This window comes from Panthera tigris, chromosome D1 (genome assembly GCF_018350195.1).
Source record: "Panthera tigris isolate Pti1 chromosome D1, P.tigris_Pti1_mat1.1, whole genome shotgun sequence".
In the NCBI taxonomy this organism is placed as follows: Eukaryota; Metazoa; Chordata; class Mammalia; order Carnivora; family Felidae; genus Panthera; species Panthera tigris.
In genome coordinates, this window is record NC_056669.1 from 20,956,281 (window position 1) to 20,983,819 (window position 27,539).

A 27,539-nucleotide genomic window follows, 5' to 3' on the forward strand; every position below is an offset into this window, starting at 1 on the left:
GACTGAGCCACCCAGGTGCCCCTAGATTTTTATGAACATGATTTTAACTGATATTATGAGAAAGAAACTTTCGGAGATTTAAACAACTAAGAAATGCTTTAGGAAGGATGGTGGTTGGGGGAGAATTCATGCAGCATAAGAATCAGTTCAATGTCTGCTAAGTGGCTCTATTTATTATCTTTCATTATAAAACAGAGGAAACATGAAAACAGACATACAATGTATTTAAAAATCTAGTGAGGTTAAGTGGTAGGTCAATTCAGAGTACCTTTAATTTCAATATCTTGGAAGCTGCAAATGAGAATCTGTTCTAAGAAATGGAGAATCAAACTTTGCCCAGCAAAACTTTAGATTTTCTCATTTATTCTTCACAGAGAAGCCTCTCTTGTGAAATATATTCCAAAGGGCTGATTTTACATCCTTATTCCTCAGGCTGTAGATTAGTGGGTTCAGCGTGGGGGTAACAAGATTGTTCACTATCTGAACTATTGTGCCAAGCAAGGCGCTGGGATTGGGCTGTAGGTAGATGATGATTACCGGTCCATAAGCACAAAGAATTGCAGTGAGGTGGGCACTGCAGGTGGAGAAGGCTCTTTGCCTGCCCTCTGCTGAGCGAATTTTTGATACGGAGATCCCAATGCGAGTGTAAGAAACAAGGATGAGAAAAAAGCAAAAGAGAGACAAAAGACCAACATTTGTAAAACCAACCCTCTGGGCTAGAGCTATATCACCACAGGCCAGAGGTAAGACGGCAGGTATATCACAGGAGTAGTAGCCCACCTGGTTAGAGTCACAGTAGGGCAACTGGAAGGTGAGGGAGGTTAGAATAATGGCGTGAACACAGCCACCCGTCCAGGTCCCTGTGGCCAAGATGGAACACACCCTGCGGTTCATGATGACCATGTATCTCAAAGGATAACATATGGCAACAAAGCGGTCACAGGCCATCACTGTGTACAGGAAACACTCGGTGCAGCCCAGGAAGTGGTAGAAGAAGACCTGGGACACACACCCCTGAAAAGAGATACCCTGACTCTGCCCTGAAAGGTATAACAGCATCTTGGGAACCGTGGTTGAAGAGAAGCCCAGGTCAAACATGGAGAGATTTCCCAAGAAAAAATACATAGGAGTGTGCAGCCGAGAGGAGGAGATGGTAGCTGTGAGGATGAGCACATTTCCCAAGAGAGTACACAAATATAATGACAAGAAAAGGAAAAAAAGGACAGTCTCTAGGCCCTCTGTCTCCGGGATTCCAAGCAGGATGAATTCAGTTACTGTTGTGTGATTTCTCATTTTTATGGAAGAATCAACTCTTGGGTGTCTGTGGAAAGAAACCTGTGGTTAAATTTAATATGTATATAAATGAGCTGTGTTTAAGTCAGTGAACTGGAAAAGGAGCCCAATGGTCTAGAAGAGTAGTGCTGGAATTGTCTTCATCTGCTCACTTCTCTCCAAACTGGGCATCTCTCTGCAGTGCGGTTTCTATTTAAAGGTGCCCCTTATTACAATATCACCAAGAAGACTTACATGACCGGTCTCCTATCTTCCATTCTTTATGCACACTACTAAATTGCATTGATACCGGTGCTACTTTGCGATTCTAAAAGGACAAATATGAAGGCTCAATGTCTTTATGACAAACAAGGTCCAATTCAAGGTTCTTACATTGATCTAAGACAATCTGGTTACATTAACTCTCCCCAAAATCATTTATAAGCCATACATACAAAAGATACAGAGTCTTTCTTACATGGTCTCCCTAGGTATAAGGTCAACAATGGGAAACTCTCCAAAAGAAGGGCCTGAGATAGCTCTTAATGAACAAAAGATTATATTTAACAGGGTTCACATCCTCTGGATTTTAGAGCAATCGAGTAACTGGTAGCCTCCATTTCAGTCTCCAAAGTCTATCTCATCTAACCAGACCCAAGCTAAGCAATAGCCTGGTTTCATGGCAGTAGAAGACACAGGGGTAGTAGAGGTTCCTCTCCAACTTCCATGTTTAAAAAAAACAACTTATATCTTTTCAACTTGTTTTAACTTTTCCAATACAGTGATATCCTTAAATTATAGATCGACTCATGAATGCTATTCCCTAAGATCTTTATCTATCTATCAATCACTCAAAAAAATTTTTTTTTTTTTGATGATTGTGAAGGGAAGGAGACAGTGAGGTCTAAAATAAGAGAAGTGAAGGGCAAACTTTGGGCACTTACATGGCAAACAGGGAACAAAACTGGCTGGTTCTATTGAATGCTGTTTCCCTTTCCTTCTCCAGCAGAAGGAAAGAGCCCTCCCCTGCTAAATTCCCATCTTTCTGTAGTCTTCAGGTGGCTATCCTGAATTCTTCTCTTTTCAGTCACTTTTTAAAAGAAAGTCACAAATCTAAATGCACTTTAACTCCCTCACAGAAATTTCCTCTCTGACTCCAGAAACTGCGATCATTCCCAAATGCAGGAGATTTTAAATACCTTTGTCTTCCTTTGGGTATTAGCCCCCCAAGTCAGGGATCCTATTGAGTAAGAGAGCAGTTAATTACTTGGTCTAATTGGACCTTAGAAATGACAGAGAGGGGGTGGGGAGGGAAGAAAAGTGATTAAAGAGGAAATCTTTTATGATTTCTGTTGTAAAATATACTTCAGTGGAATAATAATTAAATTCATTTGGTGCCAATATCACATATTTTGTATGCATATTTATGTACTTACCATTCTTTTATATGTATGTGTTATTTTAATACACAAATTCTGTTATTTTACTGCACTGCCTGATAGGATTGACTTATTGAATGCAACATGAACTGGGGTAGCCCAGAGAATTAAACAAATGAGTAAAAAATGTAGCTCACGGAAGGTTGGGAACTAGGGCAGCTCCGGGGCCCACAGCAGTAAGAATTTTGGAGCAGTCCCGGGGCACCGCCACCAGATGACTCAGCCTCAGCTGCCTTTTGCTTCCACGTGCCTCAGCTCCAGATTCAAGTCTGATTTTCTTGGTTGGGTCACACGCCTAGCTCTGGGGTCACGGTACAGGGTACAGTGGAATTGGGCAGTTCTCCAAAGGGTAGTGAAAAGCTTATTGCCAGGAAAAAGGGGGAAGAAGAATGTAAGAGGCCAAGAAAAGTTCAGCTATTACTGGAAGCATCTGTCTTATATCACTTGGCATCTGTTTAAGCTTCCAAGTTAAATTCCTTGTGTTCTTAAGAGTATTTTTTTTGGGGGGGGGGCGGGGGATGGCTTATCAAATTCTTTGTTAAATGCACTCATTCATTTGCTTATTTGTGCATACATGGATTCATTTGTTCCAACAAATACCAATTATGACAGGAAGGGCATCAATTATTTGCCAGAAGATCCAGAAAGGTCAGGGAAGGGGTGGCTAGACATAGCCCCTCTGCTCAAAATACTTAAGAGTCTGAGAGGCAAAGAGTCTTATTTTAACCTCATAAAACTCTGATGAAGTCTTGGATCTTCATGAAGAAAATGAAGATCCAAGAACAACTCATGGAGCTTACTCTGAAAGGAACTGGGGGGCACCTGGGTGGCTCATTCAGTTAAGTGTCTGACTCTTGGTTTCAGCTCAAGTCACAATCTCATGGTTCATGAGATTTTTTTTAAAATTAATTAATTAATTTATTTATTGAAATTTATTGTCAAATTGGTTTCCATACAACACCCAGTGCTCATCCCAAAAGGTGCCCTCCTCAATACCCATCACCCACCCTCCCCTCCCTCCCACCCCCCATCAACCCTCAGTTTGTTCTCAGTTTTTAACAGTCTCTTATGCTTTGGCTCTCTCCCACTCTAACCTCTTTTTTTTTTTTCCCTTCCCCTCCCCCATGGGTTTCTGTTAAGTTTCTCAGGATCCACCTAAGAGTGAAAACATATGGTATCTGTCTTTCTCTGTATGGCTTATTTCACTTAGCATAACACTCTCCACTTCCACCCACATTGCTACAAAGGGCCATATTTCATTCTTTCTCATTGCCACGTAGTACTCCATTGTGTATATAAACCACAATTTCTTTATCCATTCATCAGTTGATGGACATTTAGGCTCTTTCCATAATTTGGCTATTGTTGAGAGTGCTGCTATAAACATTGGGGTACAAGTGCCCCTATGCATCAGTACTCCTGTATCCCTTGGGTAAATTCCTAGCAGTGCTATTGCTGGGTCATAGGGTAGGTCTATTTTTAATTTTCTGAGGAACCTCCACACTGTTTTCCAGAGTGGCTGCACCAGTTTGCATGCCCACCAACAGTGCAAGAGGGTTCCCGTTTCTCCACATCCTCTCCAGCATCTGTAGTCTCCTGATTTGTTCATTTTGGCCACTCTGACTGGCGTGAGGTGATATCTGAGTGTGGTTTTGACTTGTATTTCCCTGATGAGGAGCGACATTGAGCGTCTTTTCATGTGCCTGTTGGCCATCCGGATATCTTCTTTAGAGAAGTGTCTGTTCATGTTTTCTTCCCATTTCTTCACTGGATTATTTGTTTTTTGGGTGCGGAGTTTGGTGAGCTCTTTATAGATTTTGGATACTAGCCCTTCATGGTTCATGAGATTAAGCCCCACGTCAGGCTCTGTCTGCGCTGACAATGCAGAGCCTGCTTAGAATTCTCTCTCTCTCTCTCTCTCTGCCTCTCCTCTGCTCTCTCTTTCTGTCTCTCAAAATAAATACACACATTTTGAAAGGAACTGGGATTTGGCCTATTCTCTAGGACTTTTGGCCATAGAGATTTCAGTGTTTTAGGAGTGTTTAGGTACATCTACTACACCTCTGGAATTTTGATATAAAAAGTAAACTTAATGTTTTTGTTGCACATGATAAAAAGATGTAAAAGTTCATAATTCTACCATTTTATTTGTTCTTGTCTTTAATGTTTTGAAGACAAAATAGTCTGTACAAATAAAAAAGATGGTAAATACACTTTTGAGTAGAAAGTGAAATACCGTTACATTTACCTTGGTCTGGTAACAATTTATTCAGGGAAGATACGTGTCACGGACCATCTTTGATATCCAACCTGATTGAGAATTAAGGTGACATGTGCTACATTAATATCATGGTCACAGTGAAAATACAAATGGTCTACATTCCCAAAAAGTCAGCCATTTTCAGCTATGATACTTATTACAGGACAGTGATGAGATCTCAGTAGGGTAGACTTTAATAAAATAACTCTGAAAGTTTTCTTATTTTTGTTTACACTTTCCTCCAGAAACTGCAAAGATGTTCCAGAATTATCATAAGCAACAAAGGTACAATTGCAAGTTATTTTTATCTGCATTGTTAAGCAAATGGTTTGGTTTTTATAATAATAAATTGTCATTTAAGCCACTAAGTTTAGTGGTTGTATTTTGGGTAGCAATAAATAACGGAAACATTAATTTTTGGCATTGAGACTGAACCTGTAAAGGCAGCTTTCATTCAGTCTTTGTTTGTTTTGTTTTTTGTTTTTTAAATTTTTATTTGAATTCCAGTTAGTTTCAGATGTACAGTATAGTAATTCAGCACTTCTATACATCATCCTGTGTTCATCGCAAGTGTCCTCTTTAATCCCCATTACCAATTTAACCCATCTCCCCACCCACCTCCCCTCTGGTAAACATCAGTGTGTTCTCTATAGTTAAGAGTCTGTTCCTTGATTTGTCTCTCTCTTTTATTTTTTCCCTTTTCTTATTTATTTTTTTCTTAAATTCCACATATGAGTGAGATCATATGGTACTTGTATTTCTCTGACTGGCTTATTTCACTTAGCATTATATTCTCTAGCTCCATCCATGTCATTGCAAATAGCAAGATTTCACTCTTTTTTATGGCTGAGTAATATTCCATTTGTGTGTGTGTGTGTGTGTGTGTGTGTGTGTGTGTGTATCTCACATCTTCTTTACCAATTATTTATTAATGGACACTTGGATTGCTTCCATATCTTGGTTATTGTAAATAAAGCTGCTATGAACACAAGGGTCAGTCATTCTTTTTTTTAAAAAAAATCTTCACTGAGCTGCAATCGACAAATAAAAATTGTATATATTTAAGTTGTATGATTGGATGTTTTGATGTACATATACATTGTAAAATGATCACCACAAAGCTAATCAACATATCCATCACCTCTCTCTTTCTTCCTTTCCTCTTTTCTCTCTCTCTGTTCTTTCTTTCTTTCTTTCTTTCTTTCTTTCTTTCTTTCTGTGGCAAGAACATTTAAAACCTACTTCTTAGCAAATTTCAAGTATTCAATACAGGATTGTTAATTATAGTCATTATGCTGTACAATACATTTCTAGAACTTCTTCATCTCATTGGGGCACCTTGGTGGCTCAGTCCAGTAAGCATCCAACTCTTGATTTTGGCTCAGGTCTTGATCTCATGGTTCTCAAGCCCGGTGTCCGCCTCTGTCCTGGCAGTGTGGAGTCTACTTGGGATTCTGTTTCTCTCTCTCTCTCTGCCTCTCCTCCACTTGTATGCTCTCTCTCTCTCAAAACAAACAAACAAACAAACAAACAAACATTAAAATAAGAAAGACTCTCTCTCTCTCTCTCCCTTTGCCCCTCTCCACCGCTTGTGTGCTCTTTCTCTACAATGAAAAAAAAAAGCAAGCAAAAATAATAGTAAAAAAAATCTAAACAAGAAGCTGAGACAAGAAAGGGTTGACAGAGGAAACAAAGCCATGTAAAAAAATTAGAAGTTTCAATGAAGTCATTTACTGACTCCTGAAAAATTAAGAAGCAGCTGCCATGATGTGCTAAAATCGCTATGTTCGGGTGAACAGGAATTGGCCTTGGTCTCTGCCCTCAAAGAGCTTACAGTCTAGTAAAAGAAGAAAGGCATTAATCAAACAATCATACATATAAGTTATAAATATTTAAGGTGGCAAATTCTAGGAAGAAAAGTTCAATGGGTTGAAAAGTTCTAAAGGAGAGGGTTTGTGTTCACCCATGTCCCTCCTTCCTGTCAGTAAATGGGTGTGCACATCATGATTTGTAGCTAGGTGCTGTTCCCTGAAGGTCCAGATAGATGTCCCTGGGAAAATGTTATCTGATCTTCCGCCTGAAGAGAAACTAAGAGTGCAGGAAGGGGAAGGCACAGCATGGTGGAGGCCGGGATAGAGCATGTGCAAAAGCTTTGGAAGGGGGACACAGCCCATTTGAAGAACTCAAGGAAAGAGGAAAATAATTGTGAGGTAAAGCTTGAGAAGCCAAACAGCAATTACTCAGGGCCCAGCCGGTCACTGTAAAGGTAATGGTCTCTCTATGAGGAGCTTTAAGAAATGCTAAGATGGGGGCACCTGGGTGGTTCAGTCAGTTGAGAGTCAGACTTCAGCTGAGGTAGTGATCTCACGGTTCATGAGTTCGAGCCCCGAGTGGGGCTTGCTGCTGTCAGCCTGTCAGCATGGAGCCTGCTTCAGATCCTCTGCCCTCCTCTTTCTCTGCCTCCCCCACCTCACATTCTCTCTATCTCAGAAAATAAATAAAACATTAAAAACAAAAACCCAAAGAGGGTCTTCAGCAGCATTACATTTGAGTATATTATGGGAGAGAGGGAATAAGAAGAGATCTAGCTGTCACAGGGAGCTAGAATACACTGAGGAAGATAAATAAGGAAGATCCTTGCACTACAGAATTTGAGACACTTGGTCAGGAAAAAAGGAGAAAAGCCAGTCACAAAGTCAGAGAGATGCTACTGAGAACGTATGTGGATTAATGCCCTGCTTTAGCCTAATCTGATGACGTTAAAGCAGAACTTCATTTTTTGCCTGTACCTGAATGTACCCTGAGAACCAGACTTTGATTCTGATCATCATCAGGTAAAGCCCCCCTCCCCCCCCCCGCCCCCCACCATAGGTATCTTCTGGGAACACTCAGAAGATTACAATCAACAGAGGATAGTAACTAATGAGGATGAGAAAAATAGAACCACACTCTATGGGATTAGAACATTTTATTACAAATTAGTTGGGGCACAATTTATAAACAACATAATACACATGACACCATTGGTTTTAGAAATGAATGTCTAGTTTTTCCTCAAAAGTAATTGTTCTTTTTTTTCCCCTTAAAATTTCTGGCTTGGATAATTAACCTCCCTTGATCCCATAATGAGGTCTTTTTTTTTTTTTATCTGTTTTCTCTTGAAAATAGCTCTTTTAAAAAATAAATGTCACAATCTCATTGCAAAATCATGAGAGTGATGCAGAAGCATAAAGAAGAAAGTGGAAATAACTCAAAATTGGATTACCCATTTTTAATGCTTGGGTGAACACTCAGTCATCCATTTACACACAGATAATTTATATGAAGATAAAAAAATAAGGTGTAAGTATTCACAATCTGTTTGTTGCTTCCATCTGCTATATGGAAGCCTTTGTCATATTTCTTGAGCCTTTGTTTTATAAAACCAGTGTATTGGGTAAGGGGAGGGCTAGAGAAGCTAGGAAGGAAAGATTCATGAAAGAAAAGGCACAACGTGACTTATGGAAAATAAAAGGAAGAGTCACAGGTGGCTAAGAGAAGGGATTTTCGGGGGGCTTGAAGACAGGAATAAGAAATGATGTGGGGTAGCTCTCATACATCAGAAATATTAAAAGGAAAAAAGCAAGAATAAGATTTTTGGGGGGATGTGTGTGTGTGTGTGTACAAGGTCAAACATTTATTTTCCAAGTTTCTGCAAAATTGCTAGATTGTGTACAGCTGTGTGAGGATGTGAGCTAGAATCCTAGTTTTATCCACAAGCAAACTGTGTGACTTAGGGAAACTTACTTGACATCCCTAAACCTTGTTTCATCTTCTGTAAAATGGTCTCCACATTCTTAACATAGATAAGGTAGAGAATGTATATAAAGCAATTGCATAGTGCTAGGTAAGGGTTAAGGACTCAGGGAATAGCGACTACAGGCACATCCCCTGAAGGACAACTTAGGCTACATGTCTTCTCTGCCCACACCAAACTGAGATGTTAAACAAACTGTGATTTGAGAGGGTTCAGAAGTGTATGTAGTTACAAGACAAGGGAGAGAACTAGCAAACTCAAAAACCACAGGAAATGTGAAAAAAGGATAAGCAGATGTATTTTTCAATTGTGGTAAACTACACACTGCATAAAATTTGCTATCTTTACCCTTTTTAAAATTTTAAAAAATGTTTTATTTATTTTTGAGAGAGAGAGAGAGAGAGAGAGAGAGAGTATGAGTAGGGCAGGGGCAGAGAGAGAGGGAGATACAGAATCCAAAGGAGGCTCCAGGCTGTGAGCTGTCGGCACAGAGCCCAACATGGGGCTTGAACTCGTGAACTGTGAGATCATGACCTGAGCTGAAGTCCGACGCTTTACTGACTGAGATTCCCAGGCGCCCCATCTTTACCGTTTTTAAGTGCAGTTCGGTAGTGCTAAGTATTTTTGTACTGGTGCGCCATCAATCTCCAGAACTTTTTGCAAAACTTGTTGTCAACCTGAGACTCTATATCCATTAAACAACTACTCATTTTCCCCTCTCCCAGCCTTTGGAAACCACCATTCTCTTTTCTTTTTCTATTGATTTGACTACTCTAAATACCTCGTATAACTGGAATCACATGGTATTTGCCTTTCTGTGACCGGCATATTTCACTTAAAATAATGTTCTCAAAGTTTATCCAGGCTGTAGCACATGTCAGAATTTCCTTGCTTGTTCAGTCTGAACAATATTCCATGTATGTATATATCACGTTGTGTTTATCCACTCACCATCGGAATCCTTATACCGCACCTTAAGTCATTTATCTACACTTAAATGGGCTTCATTTTGTCCTTTTTGTTTTATGCCTTTTGTAAGGGCAGTAATATATTTTTTTATTTAGGATTTTCACTTTTTTTTTTTTGCTTTGTTTTAATGCTTTCAAGTAGGATGGGAAGCTTTGTGAATAAGAATGGAATATAAAAACTTCAAAGCACCAAAATGTCATGAAAACTAAGGGCTGTTGTGTCTGTGAGATCTCCAGCAAATAACACCCTTCTTTCTCCTTAGATTCTGGAAAAAAAATTGAAAAATAATGATCAACTCCAGTATTATTGGAGACCAAACTGGAAAATGGAACTTGGTGGGAGAACCAGATGATCTTGGTGATTGAACCTCATAATTAGGCCTTCTTCTCCTCAAACAACACAGGACAGGAAGAAGGCTTTCCCCACCTTTTCATACTAAGGAGTAACATTGGCAGGATGGGGTAGAAGGAAAACCAGAACAATAGGAGTTGCTAGGAGTTAATAGTTAATAGGAGTTAATAGACCCAAGCCCGGCTAGGGTCTAGGCCTGGCTTTACCACGTAACTAGATGTGTTACAAAGGGCAAGACAACGATTGCTATTTCTCAGCGCCACCATCTGCATACGGGAGAATGGATAGTGACAGAACAAAGAGAGATAATAGTAAAGTCAACATGCGAACATGACCTATGCCAGGGAATATTTTCCCAGTTATTTATCGAACATTTTCTGTGCATCATGAACACTGGAGAGAGGTAATAAGGATGAGCAAATTGCCAAGCAGGACTTTTAGGGAGTCATGTAAAAAAGGGATTAAGAGTAGGGGCTTTGAGTTACCTGGATCTGAGTTCGAGGTCTGCTTTACTGCTTATTGTGCAAACTTGAGTCCACTACTTGAGGTCTCTAATCCTCAAAACCTTTTTGTTTTTCTTTCTATAAAATGGGAAGTTTACTGTATGGGGTGATGCAAAGATTAGATAATACTGTGAAATGCTCATCACGGTGCCTGCAGAGCAGATCATGCTCTATATGTGTCAATACTATTCTTAGCAACATGGAGGAACTGAAATGTTTATAGGCAGAAAAGAGGAACGTTCCAAATGCAGCAAGAGAAATTAAGTGAAGGGTGATTTAGCCTGGAGATGGACTATTGAGGGTGCTTCTTGGACCACCGCTGATCCTCACTATCCTCAACAAGACAAACTTGGTTGCATTATGAAGATAAGAAGTCTGTCTCCAGCTGCTTGCTATGCCCCATGGATTCCTTACCCAGGAATAAGGCACTGAGGATAATATTAGGGGGATAATTTTGGGGGCCCCAAGTGTTACAGAGACATGCACAGAAAATCTTATTAGGGAAACAAAATATAACACTTTCGAGGAAGCATTTTCTATTATCTTCTTATTTATTTAAGAGGAGGAAATAAGTAGATGATGTTGAGACAAAAATTTCCAAAATCCATTTAAGAAACCCATAGTTTATGCCAGAGAAATAAATACTGCATTGTAGAACACTCTTCTCAGGGATCTTTTCACTTCCCTGTTTCTTAAGGAATCGATTAACGAGTTCAGCATAGGTGAGACAATATTATTTAATATTTGCACCACAGCACCAAGCAAGGGGTTGGGTGAGGGCTGCAGGTAGATGATGATTACAGGTCCATAGGCACAGAGGATTGCAGTGAGGTGGGCACTGCAGGTAGAGAAAGCTTTCTGCCCGCCCTCTGCTGATCGGATTCTCAGAATGGCAATCCCAATGCGTGTGTAGGAGATACAGACACTGAACCAAAGCATTAAAGCCAGAAACCCAACATTAGTGGAGCCCACTTTCTGGGCCAGGGAGCTGTCAGTACAAGCCAGGGGTAAGACAGCAGGAATGTCACAGAAGAAGTACTCCACCCGGTTGGAGCCACAGTAGGTGAACCGAAAGGTGAAGGAGGTCAGGATGGTGGCGTGGAGACAATCCGCCAGCCAGGCTGCCATGACTAAGCTGACACAGACCCCAGATCTCATAGTGAGCATATACCTCAGTGGGTGACAGATGGCCACAAAGCGGTCATAGGCCATCACAGAATAGAGACAACCTTCGCTAGACCCCAGGAAATGGTAGAAGAAGAGCTGTGCAGCACAGCCCTTATAAGAAAGGGCTTGGCTCTGGCCAGAGAGATAATATAGCATCTTGGGACAGGTTATAGATGGGAACAACGTGTTGAAAATAGATAGGCGTCCCAGAAAGAAATACATGGGGGAGTGAAGGGTAGAGGAAGAAACAATTGCTGTAAGGATGAGTAAATTGCCAAGCAGGGTGAAGAGGTAAGCAAATGAGAAGATGACAAATAGCACAGTCTCCAGTCCCTCTGTCTGAGGTATTCCCAGTAGAATAAACTCATGGAACTCTGTGTGATTCCTCATGTTCCCGGAGCAGAGGTCTGGATAGAGATAAGACGGTGAAAGCATGAATGTGGAGAATGACTCGAGGCAGACACGATACCAGGACATTCATCACCATCAATCTTTGTTTATTTAAAAAATTTTTTAAAGGATTTCATTTTTAAGTAATCTCTACACCTAATATGGGGCTCAAACTTACAACCCCGAGATCAAGACTCACATACTTAACTGACTGAGCCAGCCAGGTGCCCCAAGCTTTGTTTAAACATAAATATGATGCTGAAATTAAGAATTAGGCTTCTGCCAAAGACATTTAGAGGACAGTGAAGCAAATAGAATGTATGCTTTTATGTCACGGGATGTCATCTTCCTTAATGAACATGGATACAATGCGATACGAAACATTACTATGGTGAAATACTGGATGGGCTTAGAGAACAAAGAGCTCAATATTGAACAGATGAACATAATTTAACTAACATCCACAGTCAATTATACAATAATGCATGCCCTAAAATAGACTAACCTGGAAGCCACTTCCTCCTGATTTCTTTTCAGAACACGTCTACAGTTAATCAAAGACACGGTCAAATACCCTAAATATTCATCAAAGGTTAATGTGGGCACCCACACCTTTGACGACAATAATCGATTGCAATTCAGTACAATGTGCATTAGAATTTGAATTGTATTAGTATTATTCTAATTGAATACATTCCGTAGCTTGAGAATTTTCTTATTTGGCAATGTTCATTTGACTGAAAAGAAACTATCAGTGATAAATCTGGATGTGATCCTGGGGTTTTAAATTGTCTAAAGATTAGTAGCTAAGTTGTATTATGTAGAAGGTAGGTTTTAGTAAAGTTATATCACCCATAAAGATGTAGATACGGATATTTAATCTTTGCTAACAACCGGAATTTTTGACTCCTTAGTGCAATAAAAGGATTTCAATTCCGCAACTGTTTTGTGTTTTCTGCTTTTTAAAATTTTTAATTTTTATTTTTTTCTGGTAAGAAAACTTACAATGGGATCTACTTTCTTAACAGATTTTTAAGTGTACAATACAGTATTATTAACTGTAAGCACGATGTTGTACAGCAGATATCTAGAGTTTATTCATTTTGCCTTACTGAAACTCTATACCCTTGGTTCTGTCCCCATTTTCTCTCTCATCCTTACCCCTGGCAACCACCATTCTGCACTCTGCTTCTATGTGTTTAACTATTTGTTTTATTTTAAAGGAAAAAGTCACAAAACAGAATATGTTGAGAATAGGAATTGCCACCAGGGTGTGCTGTTGTCAGCTGTCTGTTACAAGGCTAGGATTCAAAGGTGCCTGTGAATTGTCCATAAAGGCATGCATGATATTCTCACTTTCAGTTTTGACTTTCATGATTCAATGGAGTTCCGAAGCATATGAAAATTGTTTAATTATAATTTCCTGACTTCCAATTATAATTCCTGATTGATTTTTTCAATCCTCTTCTATAATTAATAGTTACTAATTGATAATTTTATCTTCTAAAAAAATTGGAAGTGGTAAGATAGGTTAATACTATTCATATATACAAAGGAAATTCCAAAGGAACTGAATTTAGGTTCTATTAGGCTGTAAATCCCCTGAGAGTAAGCATCATAATTTGTCATTAAATCCACAATACTTATCACAGTGCTAGTAAAGAGTTGGCATTTAAATATTTGTTAGATAAGTAACTGAGTGAAAAGTTGGAAATTATTTTACAGACATACTTCGAGTATAAGTTCCATGAAGAGATTGTGTCTATTCTTGTTCAGCACTATATCTCTAGAACTTAGAAAATAGTAGCATCCAGGAAGTGTGTTTATTTGAATAGGATTTTGGAATGCTCTGAAATGATTCCTTTTGTTTTTAGACTACTTTAGGCCTTTTTTTATTAATCCTGGAAAGCAATAGCTATAAGTGAGCCTCCTGTTAGCTTGAGAGTCCATGCCTAATGAAAGGAATTTAGGTGCACATCAAAATGTAGGGTATCTAATTCCTGAACTAGAAGAGATAAGATGAGCCTTGAATATCTTCATAATTGCTGGTGACTCATTATTGTCTCTTGTTGGGGGGGAAAGCATGTACATGACAGGTGGAAGGGAGAGCTAAGGAAGAATGGACCTTCCTGAAGAGAAGGAAAAGGAATAAGTCATGATTGGTTGTGCATTTCTATCAGTGAATAGGAAGAGGGGAAAGTGAGGAGGTGGCCATACTCTTTTCTTTGAAATTTTTTAATGTTTATTGCTTATTTTTGAGAGGAAGAGACAGAGAATGAGTGGGGTAGGGGCAGAGAGAGGGTGGGACACAGAATCCAAATCAGGCTCCAGGCTCTGAGTTGTCAGCACAGAGCCTGAGATGGGGCTGAAACCCACCAACCTGAGCCAAAGTCAGACACTTGACCAGCTGAGCCACCCAGGCGCCCCATACTCTTTGCTTTGAAAGGGAACGGTGTGATGTTGCACACATCATTTTTTGTTTCCCATCGGCCAGAACTCGGTCATAATGTCATACCTAGCTTTAAGGGAGGCTAGGAAATGTCTTTATTCTGAAAGACCATAGGCTTGGTTAAACTTGGGCTAAACTTGAGAATTGATATTAGAGATTCCTAAGCAACCTAAAGTCACAAGGACAGAATTTTGGGTGGAGACACCTAATCTAAGGTGGCTTGTATTCATTCTCTATTACACTACAAACGTGTTTTCCTTAAGCACTCACACTACCAGATATTTTCTTCTTTACTTACTTGCTTATTTGTTTATTGACTATTTCCTCCCCCTGCAATGTAAGCTCCAGATAGGGAAGGGTCTTTGTGTCTTGTTATTGCCACAATGCCAATGTCTAGAACAATGCCTTGCATACAGTAGAAGCCCAGTAATTATATGTTGACTAAAAGAGTGAATTACAAGGGGCGCCTGGGCGGCTCAGTCAGTTAAGCATCCGACTTCGGCTTGGGTCATGATCTCACGGTTCTGTGCTGACAGCTCAGAGCCTGGAGACTGCTTTGGATTCTATGTCCCTCCCTCTCTCTGTACCTCCCTCACTCACGCTCTGTCTCTCTCTCTCAAAAATAAATAAACATTAAAAAAATTTTTTTTAAAAAGAATGAATTGCATGTTCTCTTTCAAAACTTGATCATTGGATTTATTAAACTGCCTATATGCAAACAGTGAATTATTCATCGGGCTTACAAGAAGTATGAATAAACAGATCAATAAAATACATTCATATTTTTAACAGCTATTAAGGTCTACTTAATTATGTACATTGTGCCAGATTCAGAGGCTTTTCATATAAGTGTCCTTCCAATAACCAGCATCATCTATATGTTTCCTGATTCAGTTCCTTCAACCCAGCTGCCATATACCGTCTGTAGCAAACTGTTTTTTTTTTTTAACCTCTCTAGTCCAACTGGGTCAGAAGATGAACTCTGCCCATTCTTCCAGCCTCTTCCTTTTGTTGACCAGACACTTCGGCCAACAGAAGTTATAGTCAGGAGAAACAATACCAGATGTGATTTCTACCAAGAGAAAAGGATCATTCCCTCTCACAATTAGTTTGATACATGTAAAGAACATAGTCCTAGAGCCTAAAACTGATAAAATAGAATTTGTGCTTATATTGTGCTTTACCCTACATGTGTATATACACACATCACATCACGTCAAGATCCACCGAATCTTTAAAAACAACCCAGGGAGGGAAGTGTGCCATTATTTCCATTTTACAGATAAGACAACAAACTCAGAGAAAGTAAATATGAATACATTGCAGAGACCAAAATGAACCTGAGTTTTCATATGTATTATGTTTCTTTACCCTCTACATATTCTCAATAGCAATACAATTCTTTTTTTAAGCCTCAGATTTAACAGATCATTTTGAAATAAAGAAGACATAGGAAACTTCATCACTTCTAGTGTCCCTTAGCCAGCAAAATGAGCATAGATAGTCTAACTTACTTATGTTGTTAGCCCCAGCACCAAAAAAAAAAAAAAAAAAAAAAACAACAACAACAAAACAAAACCCACAATAACCCAAAAAACAAAAACCAAACACCTTAATTTTATGATCCTGATGAAAAATCCATAAGTGATCCATGACTGGAAGACTTGGTCCCTGTGAGCATTGTCCTGTCTCCGGGCCCTCCCCCCTGTGCTGTTAGGAAGGATGCAATCTTGGGACAAATAACTCAAACTAGAGATTAGAAGTCAATGATAATGCCCATAAAGTTCAGGGCCTACCATACAGCATTATTAGTAGGGCCTAGTGCACAGTAAGTCCTGGGTAATTCAATCTGTTACAGGTATATGATGTGATTTGATGTGATTGTTGATGTTACTGTGAAAGCACTTCACTGGTAAAACAGTCTCTTCCCTTTGCCTGTCTTCTGATTGGTCCTTAGCAGAGACTAGGCGTTGGAAAAACAGCAAACGTTCGAGGGTTGAAGAATTTTCCATTGATCCCTTAATCAAGTAGTCGCCACTTTGTAACCGGTCCCTAGAAGGGGCGGGTCTTCCTGGAAATTTTGACTGCAGCTGTTTTCCCCCGGCTGTGACTCAGAGCGCCCAGACTGCGGGAGAAGGTAGGGGATCCCGCAGCCCGCGCTGGGGCTGGATCACACCCCTTAATCCTGACGGCCAAGACGCGCCCTTTCCAGCTCCCTTTCCCCATCTCCAAACCCGCTGGGGCTTGTTTTAACTGCAAACCCAAGGGGTGGGGGAATTTAATCCTGGTGTTCGCTCCCCGGGGGTTTTCTGCAGGTTTGGCAGTTTAGGGGAATCTTGTGGGGGTGGGGGTGGGGGTGAGGGCTGGAAAGGGGATTTAGGCATCTGCTGATTTTCTCAAGGTCCCTCTTCTTTTTACTTTCTCTTTAACTTATCTCTCTCTCTCTCTCTCTCTCTCTCTTTCTTTCTTGTAGAAGATTGATGTTTTCTCAATTTTATCGAATTTTCTGCTGTGGAAATGGAGTTTCAAACCTCCCCCCACCCCCGACCCTAGTAGGACTGCAGCCTCTAAACCCTTCCCTATAGAAATTTAAGGAAGCGACTCTGGTCCCTTCTGTTAATACTCTGGCTGCAAATCTAGGACTGAAATTTTAAAGATTAAGTCACTTTCTGTTTCTATCTGAGCTCCACTCCCCTCTTGTCCCCTGCAACAGGCTGCAGGGGTGTGGCCCGCTGCGCCACGAGCGCGCTGGCTCCTCCCTCTCTTAGGTGGGTGGCTGAACCGCTAGGTGCCTGGACTCTTGGATTCCTGAGGGTCCACCTTAACACGCAGCCCTCCGGCTCACTGGGCCCCCCCTCTATTCTCCCAGCCGCCTCAGATTCAACGCTTTGACCTTGGTCAGCTGCTGTGGTCAGTCTTTGCCTACCGTTGCCAGGTGCATTTCTGAAATGGCATGGGGGGGGGGCAGAGAACTAGTTCTGAACCACCATAGTTTGTACGGAGAAGGGTGGGGGAGAAGGTGCAGAAAAGCAAATTCCCCTCAATGAAGGATTTGTTCTGGGGTTAGAATTGGGAAATAAGACTGTTTCTTTGTAGGAGATACCCCTCTGCTTCTGTCCCTTCACCTGGAAGCCATCCTTGGTGAGTATTGCCAAGCCTCAGAGATTGGGTTACTTGACACATTTCTTCAGTTGTCGAGGGTCCTGGGTCTTTCTCCTGTTGTAAGCTTCCTACTGATATTTTTAGAAATTTTTCCCTCCCCTAACCCCAGCCTGTCCTACCAGATCTTACCTCAGTCAAGCATCTGCATGGAAATCCTTTTCCTGACCATTCTTTCCTCTCCCCACAGCTGCTACTGCCCTCTGTGTTTCTATCAAATGGGAGCCATTTTGCCACACTCAGTTTTTTTAAATTTTTTAATGTTTATTTATTTTTGAGAGAGAGAGACAGAGAGAGAGAGAGAGAGAGAGAGAGAGAGAGAGAGGGAGATCATGAGTGGGGCAGGGGCAGAAGGAAAGGGAGACAGACTCCTAAGCAGGCTCCAGGCTCTGAGCTGTCAGCACAGAGCCTGACGTGGGGCTTGAACCCACGAATGGTGAGATCATGACCTGAGCTGAGGTTGGATACTTAACCGACTGAGCCCCCCAGGCACCCCGCCACACTCAGTTTTTATCCAGTTCTTCAAAATACCAAACACAGAATGAAGAGCCTGATTTATTGGTGCTGATCTGTGGACATGGGGCATGGTGTACAAGATGCACCATTGCCATCAGATGGATGAGCGACGTGGACATTGCTCTGGATGGGAGTAGGGTGAGGTTTTAAATGGTGATTGGGATGGGCATAGAGGGCCTAGAAGTAGTCCTCCAGAAGCTTCAGAATCCTTGAGGGGGATGTTGTTCTAGGAAGGAAAGTTGCCTTTCTCATGAGCCTGCATGTTTTTCTGGCCTGTGGGTTCCTCAATGAAGGTTGGGCTTCCCAGAGCCTCGTCTGCTTCTGGGACTCTGGATAAGTACACAAGTTTCTGTTTTTTTCGGCATTCTCTGTACACCAGACACTTCCATTTTAGCTCCTTAAGTTGTGTTTTCAGTGAAAGGCCCCCTAACTGGTGCTGGAGATTGTAGCTCATGTCACCCTTTGACAGAGCAGGGAGAGGCAAGGTGACCAGTGATTCTGTTCAGAATGGTCAGAGGGCAGCTTCCAGGGGTACTAGGGCCAATGACTAGGACCAGACCCACCCACTGACTCTCTGGATAAAAGAATCATCGTGTAAATCATAATCTAGATATGTAAATTTATCTTCTTGTTACCATATCACATGAAATAGGTGTCTAAGATTATAATAAAATTTGGAATATGTGGTTAGGATGGCATGATTTCAAATAGAGGTCATGTTGGGGCACCTGGGTGGTTCAGTCAGTTGAGCATCCGACTTTGGCTCAGGTCATGATCTCACAGCTGGTGAGTTCCAGCCCTGCGTCAGGCTCTGTGCTGACAGCCGGGAGCCTGGAGCCTGCTTCGGATTCTGTGTCTCCCTCTGTCTCTGCCCCAAACTCACTTGCATTCTGTCTCTGTCTCTTTCAAAAATAAATAAACATTTAAAAAAAAATAAAAAATAAAATAAAATGGAGGTCATGTTGCATATGTGATATTTATATGTATATCTTAGAATACTTTGGATGGAGGAAACAGTGGTTTCAATTGTGCGTCCCAAAAGAAAAGTCACAAGGTAAGTGATCTTAGTTGCAGGGGACCATTATGGATCAAGACGCTTCTTCAGTGCAGGTCTCTGTTTAGCATGATCCAAAGTAACAGGCAAGGTCTATTTAACAACTGTAACAATTACAGCAGGAGCAATACAAGTCTATTATCATCGATTAAATGCTTCCTGTAGGCCAGGCACTATTCTAAGGACTTCATATATAGAAATCCATATATGCATATATGACAAATAGTATATGGTTTTCATTGTGGAAAGAGAATACTGAGGTTCAAAGGGGTTAAGATAATTTTAGTTATTCCACATACAGTATCTAAGGAATGGTATATTTGAAAAAGTGGAACTGGTATTTGAACCAGCTTCAGGGTGTTTCAGAGACTTCCTGTTTATTGGGTACTTAGTGAATCTTACAGTTTACCACTTGGGTCTGGCATTTAGAAGGAGTATTACTATTGGCATCTGTGTCCCCTTCTTCACAGCTTCTTTCTCCCTCCCATTAATCCTCTGAATGTATTCTCGTGCCAGACAGGAGCACATGAGGTCTGGTCTTTGAATAGATAATCCCCAACATATCACTGTATTTCTGATGTGTCTTTTCCACAGTAACCCCGCATCACCATGGTGCGCCCTTCTGGCCTACTAACCCGCCAAGAGGAACCAGGTAGGCATGATTCATGACCCTAACCTGCCATTGTATCTTTGGCATCTAGCCCAATGCCTGGCATGCAGGAGGCCTTCTGGTAAAGTTTGTTCACCACTTGAACTCTGGTCTATCTCTAGTGCCATTGAAGAGCATCTGTGTGACCTTGTCCGTTCGTGAGTTTGTGGCTGGTGTGGCCGCTACCTTAAACTATGAAAATGAAGAGAAATTTCCTTTGGAGACCTTCTTTGTGTTCCCCATGGATGAAGATTCAGCTGTCTACAGCTTTGAGGCCATGGTGGATGGGAAGACAATTAAAGCAGAATTAAAGGATAAGAAGAAGGTAGTAGGGATGAGTAGATTATCTCCTCCCTTCTTATTTCCTTAATGCATACTCTTAGGACCTCTAGCATATGCAACTTCACAAAAAATGCTGATGTTGAATGCTCTTTCTGCTATTCCCCTCTAGCTGCTATTTTCCTAAAATCATCTGGGGGGAATAGTCCATCAGGCATTCACAGTAGAGCTGTGACCTTGGCAAGACCAATCGCAGGGCTTCTCCATCAGTCTCTGTTTTCCGTACCGCTCGTCTCTTCATTTAGCCGTGCTACCCTTGGTATCACCTTCCTTTCCCTGTTATCCGTAGGCCCACATCATCTATGAGAGTGCCATCAGCCACCGCCACCAAGCTTTCCTCCTGGAAGAGGACAAGTGCTCCAGGGACGTCTTCTGTTGCAATGTGGGGAACTTGCAACCTGGGTCAAAGGTGGCACTCACCCTGAAGTACGTGCAGGAGCTGCCCCTGGAAGCGGATGGGGCCCTGCGCTATGTGCTCCCAGCTGTCTTGAATCCTCGATACCGTTGCTCTGGTGAGTATCCTTTCCTTTTGAATACTGGTGGTGGGTTATATAATTTGGGAAACCCCCTCAAGTGTCGTAGGGGTGCTAAGAAATGTGAGAAGGGAAAACGGAACTAAGGTAACTTCTTGTAGGATCGCCTGAGGACAGTTGCCTTGATTTGAAGACTCCCATAGTCCCTTTGGATGACTTGCCCTATTCGTTCAGCATGACTGCCACTGTCAGTTCCCAGCATGGCATTGAGACGATCCAGTCCAACTGCCCCTTGAGTCCTATTGAGTACCTTGGAGATAAGAAGACTTCTGCCCAGGTAATTCATAAGAGAGTAATGTTGTTGCCAGCACCCCTGTTCTTTGGGTTCTGACCTTGTTCCTCACTCAGTCTTTCCAAAATGTTCCTTACTTTTCCCTACTAAGTAGAGGGAATCCTACTTTGTTCCTTCTTTATCCAGAGCCTTCTCTACATTCTTGCCCCTGCCTCTGATCATGCTCACTCAAGGAAGAAGCCTGTAGCCCGCAGCTCTGACCTCAGCCCCAGGCAGCAAGCAGTGATAGTTCTAACATGGCTCTTTTGCTTGTTCCCAACTCAGATTTCCTTGGCTGATGGACACAAATTTGATCGAGATGTGGAACTCCTGATTTACTACAGGGAGGTGCATACCCCCAGTGTAGCTGTGGAGTTGGGGAATCCTAAAAACAACCCAGGTATTTTCTTTCTCCCTTGGTAGTTACCTCCTAAAGGGTAACTCTTGTCTCGGAATTTCCCTCAGATTACCCTCACTTTACTTTTCTTCTGTCCAGTAGTAGGTAAAACATTCAAAGAGCTTACATTACGGTTAGATACAATGAGTATCATGTGGTTGTGTCTTAGAGGCAAATTTAAGTGAATCAGTAGATAACGGGATCAAGGACATGGACAAATAATTCACGAGAGGAAACACAACTAGTTTACAAACATAGATGACAATGATCAGTCTCTACAAGTGCAAATAAAAATAAAATAAAATAAAAATAACTGGAAACGTGTACCTCTGAATCCCTTTTATCTATTTCTAGTCTATTTTATTTCTTTTATATATCCCCTTATCTATTATCTACGGTACTAAGAGGTACAAACTTTCAGTTTCCAAATAAGTAAGTCACAGTGATGAAAAGTAGAGCACAGGAAATATAGGAAATATAGTCAATAAGATTGTAATAACGTTTGGTGGCAGATGGCAAATAGACTTATTGTAGTGAGCACTGAGTAATGTATAGAATTATTGAATCATTATGTCGGGTACCTGAAACTAATATAACACGGCGTGTTAATTATACTTCAATGAAAAAGTAAATATTCATTTGTGGGGAAAAAATAAAATGAAAATAATGATGTGACATTTTCACTTTTCAAATTATCAAAGATTTCCAAATCCGATAATGCCTGATCATTCATCTCCAGAGATTTTTCATCTCACCCTAGTATCTTAATTTCTAAGTATGTTAAAAACTGGATATAGTCTCTTAATAGTTTTTTAATTTCTTTAATTTCCCTTATTTTCTAAATTTTCCTTACCATGTGTGTACTGTTCCTTATAACTATAACTGGTATAACCCATAGGAGTCTATTGCTGTCTTGGGCCTTCCTGGGCAGCCATGTCCCTGGATTGCAGGGACCAAAGTCTAACTGGAGGTACTGCCACCTCTGAAGCTTTTTTCACATTGGTGGAATGGAAGGATGTTTGGGGACAGTCATAGTCACAATGCTATAGCTTGGGTTAGGTTCTTACTTCTGTAACTACACTGCTATGAAGACAGTTTCCTGTAGTTGGTCCTCCAGAGGCCATCCTTCTCTCCCATTGTTAATGTTTGGCCAAGGTCGATTTAGAGCTCCTTAGTTTGCCCTCACTTGTTCAACCATTTTTTCTCTGGGCCAGTTGTCCATGCTAAAGCCGGTAGAGGGGCTCCCAGCCTCAACCAGATTTGCTCCAGCTCTTCTTCCACTAAGCTCCATGCCCTGTCTTTGTACTTTAGTTTTGTCCTTTTGTACTGTTTTTGTCCTTTCCCTTTGGTGGCTCCCCCTTGGGTGCCCATGAAATATGCCCACAGTAGTGACCTGGTCTTCAGTCAGGATTATTCTAGTCCACCAGAGAAAGTTTTATAGTGCTGAATCTTAAAAGGTATGGATTAGGATCTCAGTTCCTTTCCTTCCAAGAAGTTCCCTTGGCCCCTAGGCAGAATTCCTCATCTGTTCTCTATGACGGGCTCTGTGGGCCAGAGCGGGATATCAGGGGAAGCCTTTATGATCTTGTGAATCCCCTTCTAGCAGGGACGCTCAAATCTCACTTTCTAGATCATATATCTGGTCAAGATGACTTTCTGTTCCCATTCATCCAAGGAAGAAAATGACAACTGGCAGCTTGGCTCACTAAACCCACTGACAGTTCTACAAAATGAAGCATACTACTACATGATGAAAGTACTTTACATACATATGTACATATGTACACACATATTTTAAAGTGTATTTATTTTGAGAAAGAGAGACGCATGATCTGGGGACAGGCAGAGAGAGAGGGAGAGAGAGAACCCCCAGCTGCACTGTCAGTGCTAAGTCCAGTGTGGGGCTCGAACCCAGGAACTGTGAGTTTATGACCTGAACTGAAATCACGAGTCGGACGCTCAACCGACTGAGCCACCCAGGCACCCCCCAATATATATTTAAACTTAGAATATACTTGACCACATTAAGAACATGATTTTTAAAAAGTTATATGTATAATTTAATAAAAATAGCATAAAAAGTTGGTAAATAATTTTCCAAAATTGTTATTAAGAGCTTAACCTGAGTTAAGGCCTCGATTCAGTTCCTTAAAGGTGTATCACTGAACCCTTAACATAATCTGGAGTCAGGTATTATTACTTGGATTGTTCAGATGAAGAAACTGAGGCCAGCAAGCAGAAGAGCTAGGGCTTGCAATGTCTTATTTAAAAATGCGGAAGCAGAGACTCATAAAGGTGAAAATAATTTGAGCCAAGCCAAAGGAATTATAGCAGAAATACCTAGATAGTGCATACTGTATATCTGGCACTGTTCTAAACACATTAAACATACGCACCTGTTTCATTGTCATGGCAGATTGTCTGATTTACCAGTCCGGTGCCAATCCCACTATAATAAGTTGCCTCTTTAAATAGAATGGAATTTACCTTGCCCATTAAAAAAAAAAAAAAGCTACCCTTCCATTCTGTATGCAGCGATTTGGATTTTTTAGAAGTTATTCTTGAACTAGCATTCAAGCAAATATTTGATGAGCTGCGCCCATTTCATTTGGAAGCCAGTTTGGTCATTGGGGTATCCCAAGGGTAAGAGATTAAAACGAGCCACATCCTGTAGTCGTATCGAATCCCAAGGCTACTGAGTATTTAAACCTATAAATCCTGGAATCACTTTATAACAGCAAGGTACGGGAATGTAATTCTTTGTCCTCTTATATTCTCTGAACTGTAAAACTGGAGTGGATCTAATCACCCAGCCATTCTCATTTCATCTCTGTCTCAATACTAACATTTCAATTCTTGCATCAGTGTTCACTTGTTCCTCAAAATAAAACCAAAGCTGTGACAGCCTGGTAACATGGGTCAGACTCCCATGGTTTCCTTCACAGTGTTGCTTGGATGATGCTGTTAGAGTCTAACACACATCCCACTTCTGGAGATTATCATTAAATGTTTCATCCCCAAAGCAGAGGACTTTCCTTGGTGTGTATGACACTTTCAGCTCTTGCAAACTGCCAACATAGGAGTTGCCCGTGAGCCTTCATTATTTCAAAAGTATAATTAAAGACTTAAACAAGGACCCACATAATAAATTTCCTATTGATTTGATCTGAAGAGAAGGTGTCCCTGCCAATAAATTAGCTCGATTCTTCTGGCAAATTCCAGAACATTTTAACTTCAGGCATTTCACTCAATTACCTCCCTGCTAGGAAACTGGCATCCAATTATATATTTTAATTATTGGTTGTACCTGTGACCTCTGCCTTCTTTTTTTCTTCCATATCTTTTCTGCTTCTCTATCTTTTATATGTTTATAACTCACCCCAAACCCTCTGCCAGGATATACAGTATGAAGAGCAAATAGCATTTTAGATTTGGATTTTCTCAGCTCCCTATGTAACTGACTACACCGATTCTTGGGGTCTTCGGTATTCTTGGGTTCCTTTTCATGTTCTGGTGTCCTTATCTTTTCAAATTAGATGGTTTGATGAAAGATCCATCTGCGATGGTGTGTTTCTACCCAAATATCCCAGAAGTTGAGCCATCAGCTATCTGTGGAGAATTCGTCTTCCTCATGGACTGCTCAGGGAGTATGCAGTGCCCCATAAGTAAACAGGATAAATCACAGTTGCGCATAGAGGCAGCCAAGGTAAAGCCAGTTACTTTCTTTTTCTGGTCACGGGCACAAAGGAGGATGAATCGCAAGAGTTAAATTGGGGTCCATCTGGAACTTTCCCCTTCTGAGCTACATCTAACATGACCACTCTGAGAATAGCCTTGGGATATAAGGGCCTGGAGTCATGAAATGTGGGAAGGCCCACCCCTGTAAGAATTACACTGGGAGGGTCTGTGTGTCTGGGAGGAGCCTGTCTCACTGTCTCCTTGTACTCTCTTCCTTCAGGAAACACTGATTTTGCTGCTGAAGAGTTTGCCTGTAAACTGTTATTTCAATATCTACGCATTTGGATCTTCCTTCGAGGCATTCTTTCCGTAAGTTTCTAGAAAGCCTACAGAGAGTCCAAAAGGAAACTTCAAAGACAGAAGTAGATTGTTAGAGGGGTTCCTTGCACAGTTGACTTTGGCGTCGGGTGTTTCAGGTGAGGTTGTTTATAGTGGGGGTATGTCAGTTCAGGGACTTGATAGTGGGTGGTGTTGAGCAGCTGGCGTATCACTGGGCGTGTTTGTTTTTCTCAGGAATAGTGTGAAATACACTCAGGATACCATGGAAGAGGCACTGAGGAGAGTTAAACTTATGCGGGCGGACCTAGGGGGCACGGAAATCTTGACACCACTCCAGGTCGTTTACAGAGAACCTTCCATCCCGGGCCACCCCCTACAGGTAGGAACAACTGCAACAGAGCCAGCAGAAGGCAACAGAGAGAATGAAATCTCTGTTCAAGAATCCATCCCCCTGAGCTTGGTTGTAGGTTTGTTAAAATAGGACATAAAATTCAGAGTCTTCTATCATGCGGTGAAGAGAATAAGACAAGAGACAAGAAGCGTTTAATAGAATTCCTTTCCTTAGCTCCGTGCTGTGGGCGGTGGGTGGTGGAAGTTATTTTGTGGAGTCCCACAAAAGTTTTAGATGAGACGAGAAGGGGGAGGTGATGAAAATCCCAGGTCCCGAACAAGCCGTGTAAGAATATGGTGCAAGTGACCATGGAACGTTAGGGACCTCACACCCGTCTGAAGGGGCTGTAGTCTCTGGAATGAAACAGTTGATTTTTCCCAAGGGCAAATTCTGGCGTCTTAAAAAATGATCTTCACAGAGATTTGACGAATGTCTTCTTTCTATCTACAGCTTTTTGTCTTCACAGATGGAGAAGTTACTGACACGTTCAGTATAATTAAAGAAGTTCGGAACCACAGACTGAGGCACAGGTAGGAAGAGAATGTGAGTTCTGGGTGACTGACCCGGGTAGTGGCACATGTGGTTTACTGCCAATTGCTACCAGGGTTGACATTCCTTTCAGAGGAGAGAGTGATTCAAGAATTTTAGTTTTACTAGCTAACAAGCTTTTTCTATATCGTTTTCCCCTCTCTAGTAAAAGATAAAAGTCATTTTCTAAATAATGTCTAAACCATATGGAAACAAAAATTGAATAGTAAGACAGTTTAAAAAATTTTTTTAATGTTTTATTCATATTTGAGAGAGAAAGAGACAGAGAGGGAGTGGGGAAGGGGCAGAGAGACGGAGACAGAATCTGAAGCAGGCTCCAGGCTCTGAGCTGTTAGCACAGAGCCCGATGTAGGGCTCGAACTCACGAGCAGTGAGATCATGACCTGAGCCGAAGTTGGACACTTAACCAACTGAGCCACTCAGGTGCCCCAAGACAGTTTTTTTTTTAAAACTATAACCATTTTTATCAAAGTAAAACATACACAAAACTACACAAATCCTAAGTATACAGCTGGGTGAATCACAGAGTTGATCACTACCAACTTTTACCTCTCCAAAGGAAATAGCTTTCCTGACCTGTAACACCATGGATTATTTTTGCTTGTTTTCAAGTAAAAATAAGTGGGTTATACAATATGTTTTTGTTTCTGTGTATTTTACTTCTTGCCCTCAGTAGTATGTTGATATTCGCACCTATTTTGCATGGAGCCGTGGTTAATTTTCATTGGTGTGTAGTATTCCATAGAATAATAGATAGTTATATGTGTATGTATGTATATATATATATAGAGAGAGAGAGAGAGAGAGAGAGTTAGATCTGTAGTTCACATGGATTTTGTATGTGTGTGTTGTGTGAAGTAGGGGCCAATTTTCATTATCTTCTCATGTTGATATCATATTGACCCTGTACCATTTATTGAAAAGTTCTCACTGATGTACAGTGTCATTTTTGTCACAGATAAGCATCTACACATGTAGTAATTGTTCTTGGATCCTTTGTTCCATCCCATTAGTCTATTTATCTAGACATGTGCCAGTACTATACCAGATATATTTACGTAGCTCTCT

At 41.0% G+C, this 27,539-nt stretch overlaps 3 protein-coding genes across 6 annotated transcripts in view; 1 reads left to right on the plus strand and 2 right to left on the minus strand.

The window, feature by feature from the left end:
* Positions 1 to 357: 357 nt before the first annotated feature.
* Positions 358 to 1,296, minus strand: LOC102963141 (putative olfactory receptor 10D4). Its single transcript, XM_007074035.2, has one exon. The coding sequence runs from the start codon at positions 1,291 to 1,293 to the stop codon at positions 358 to 360; it is 936 nt and encodes a 311-aa protein (XP_007074097.2). The 5' UTR covers positions 1,294 to 1,296.
* A 9,918-nt stretch (positions 1,297 to 11,214) lies between these two features.
* LOC102951997 (olfactory receptor 148-like) lies at positions 11,215 to 12,147 on the minus strand. Its single transcript, XM_015538823.2, has one exon. The coding sequence runs from the start codon at positions 12,145 to 12,147 to the stop codon at positions 11,215 to 11,217; it is 933 nt and encodes a 310-aa protein (XP_015394309.2).
* A 4,494-nt stretch (positions 12,148 to 16,641) lies between these two features.
* The window catches only part of VWA5A (von Willebrand factor A domain containing 5A), a 36,102-nt gene continuing 25,204 nt past the window's right edge, over positions 16,642 to 27,539 (plus strand). For 2 of the 4 annotated variants that reach the window (XM_015538717.2, XM_007074037.3), the window contains exons 1-11: positions 16,642 to 16,733; positions 17,693 to 17,737; positions 19,920 to 19,977; positions 20,097 to 20,299; positions 20,603 to 20,825; positions 20,948 to 21,123; positions 21,403 to 21,517; positions 25,051 to 25,220; positions 25,473 to 25,561; positions 25,766 to 25,910; positions 26,373 to 26,452. In XM_015538717.2, coding sequence (XP_015394203.1) covers positions 19,935 to 19,977; positions 20,097 to 20,299; positions 20,603 to 20,825; positions 20,948 to 21,123; positions 21,403 to 21,517; positions 25,051 to 25,220; positions 25,473 to 25,561; positions 25,766 to 25,910; positions 26,373 to 26,452 — 1,244 coding nt within the window. In that variant the 5' untranslated portion in view covers positions 16,642 to 16,733; positions 17,693 to 17,737; positions 19,920 to 19,934. Of the gene's footprint in view, positions 16,734 to 17,049; positions 17,532 to 17,692; positions 17,738 to 19,919; positions 19,978 to 20,096; positions 20,300 to 20,602; positions 20,826 to 20,947; positions 21,124 to 21,402; positions 21,518 to 25,050; positions 25,221 to 25,472; positions 25,562 to 25,765; positions 25,911 to 26,372; positions 26,453 to 27,539 lie in introns of those variants that run through there. The other 2 variants (XM_007074036.3, XM_015538720.2) reach the window with 2 other exon arrangements.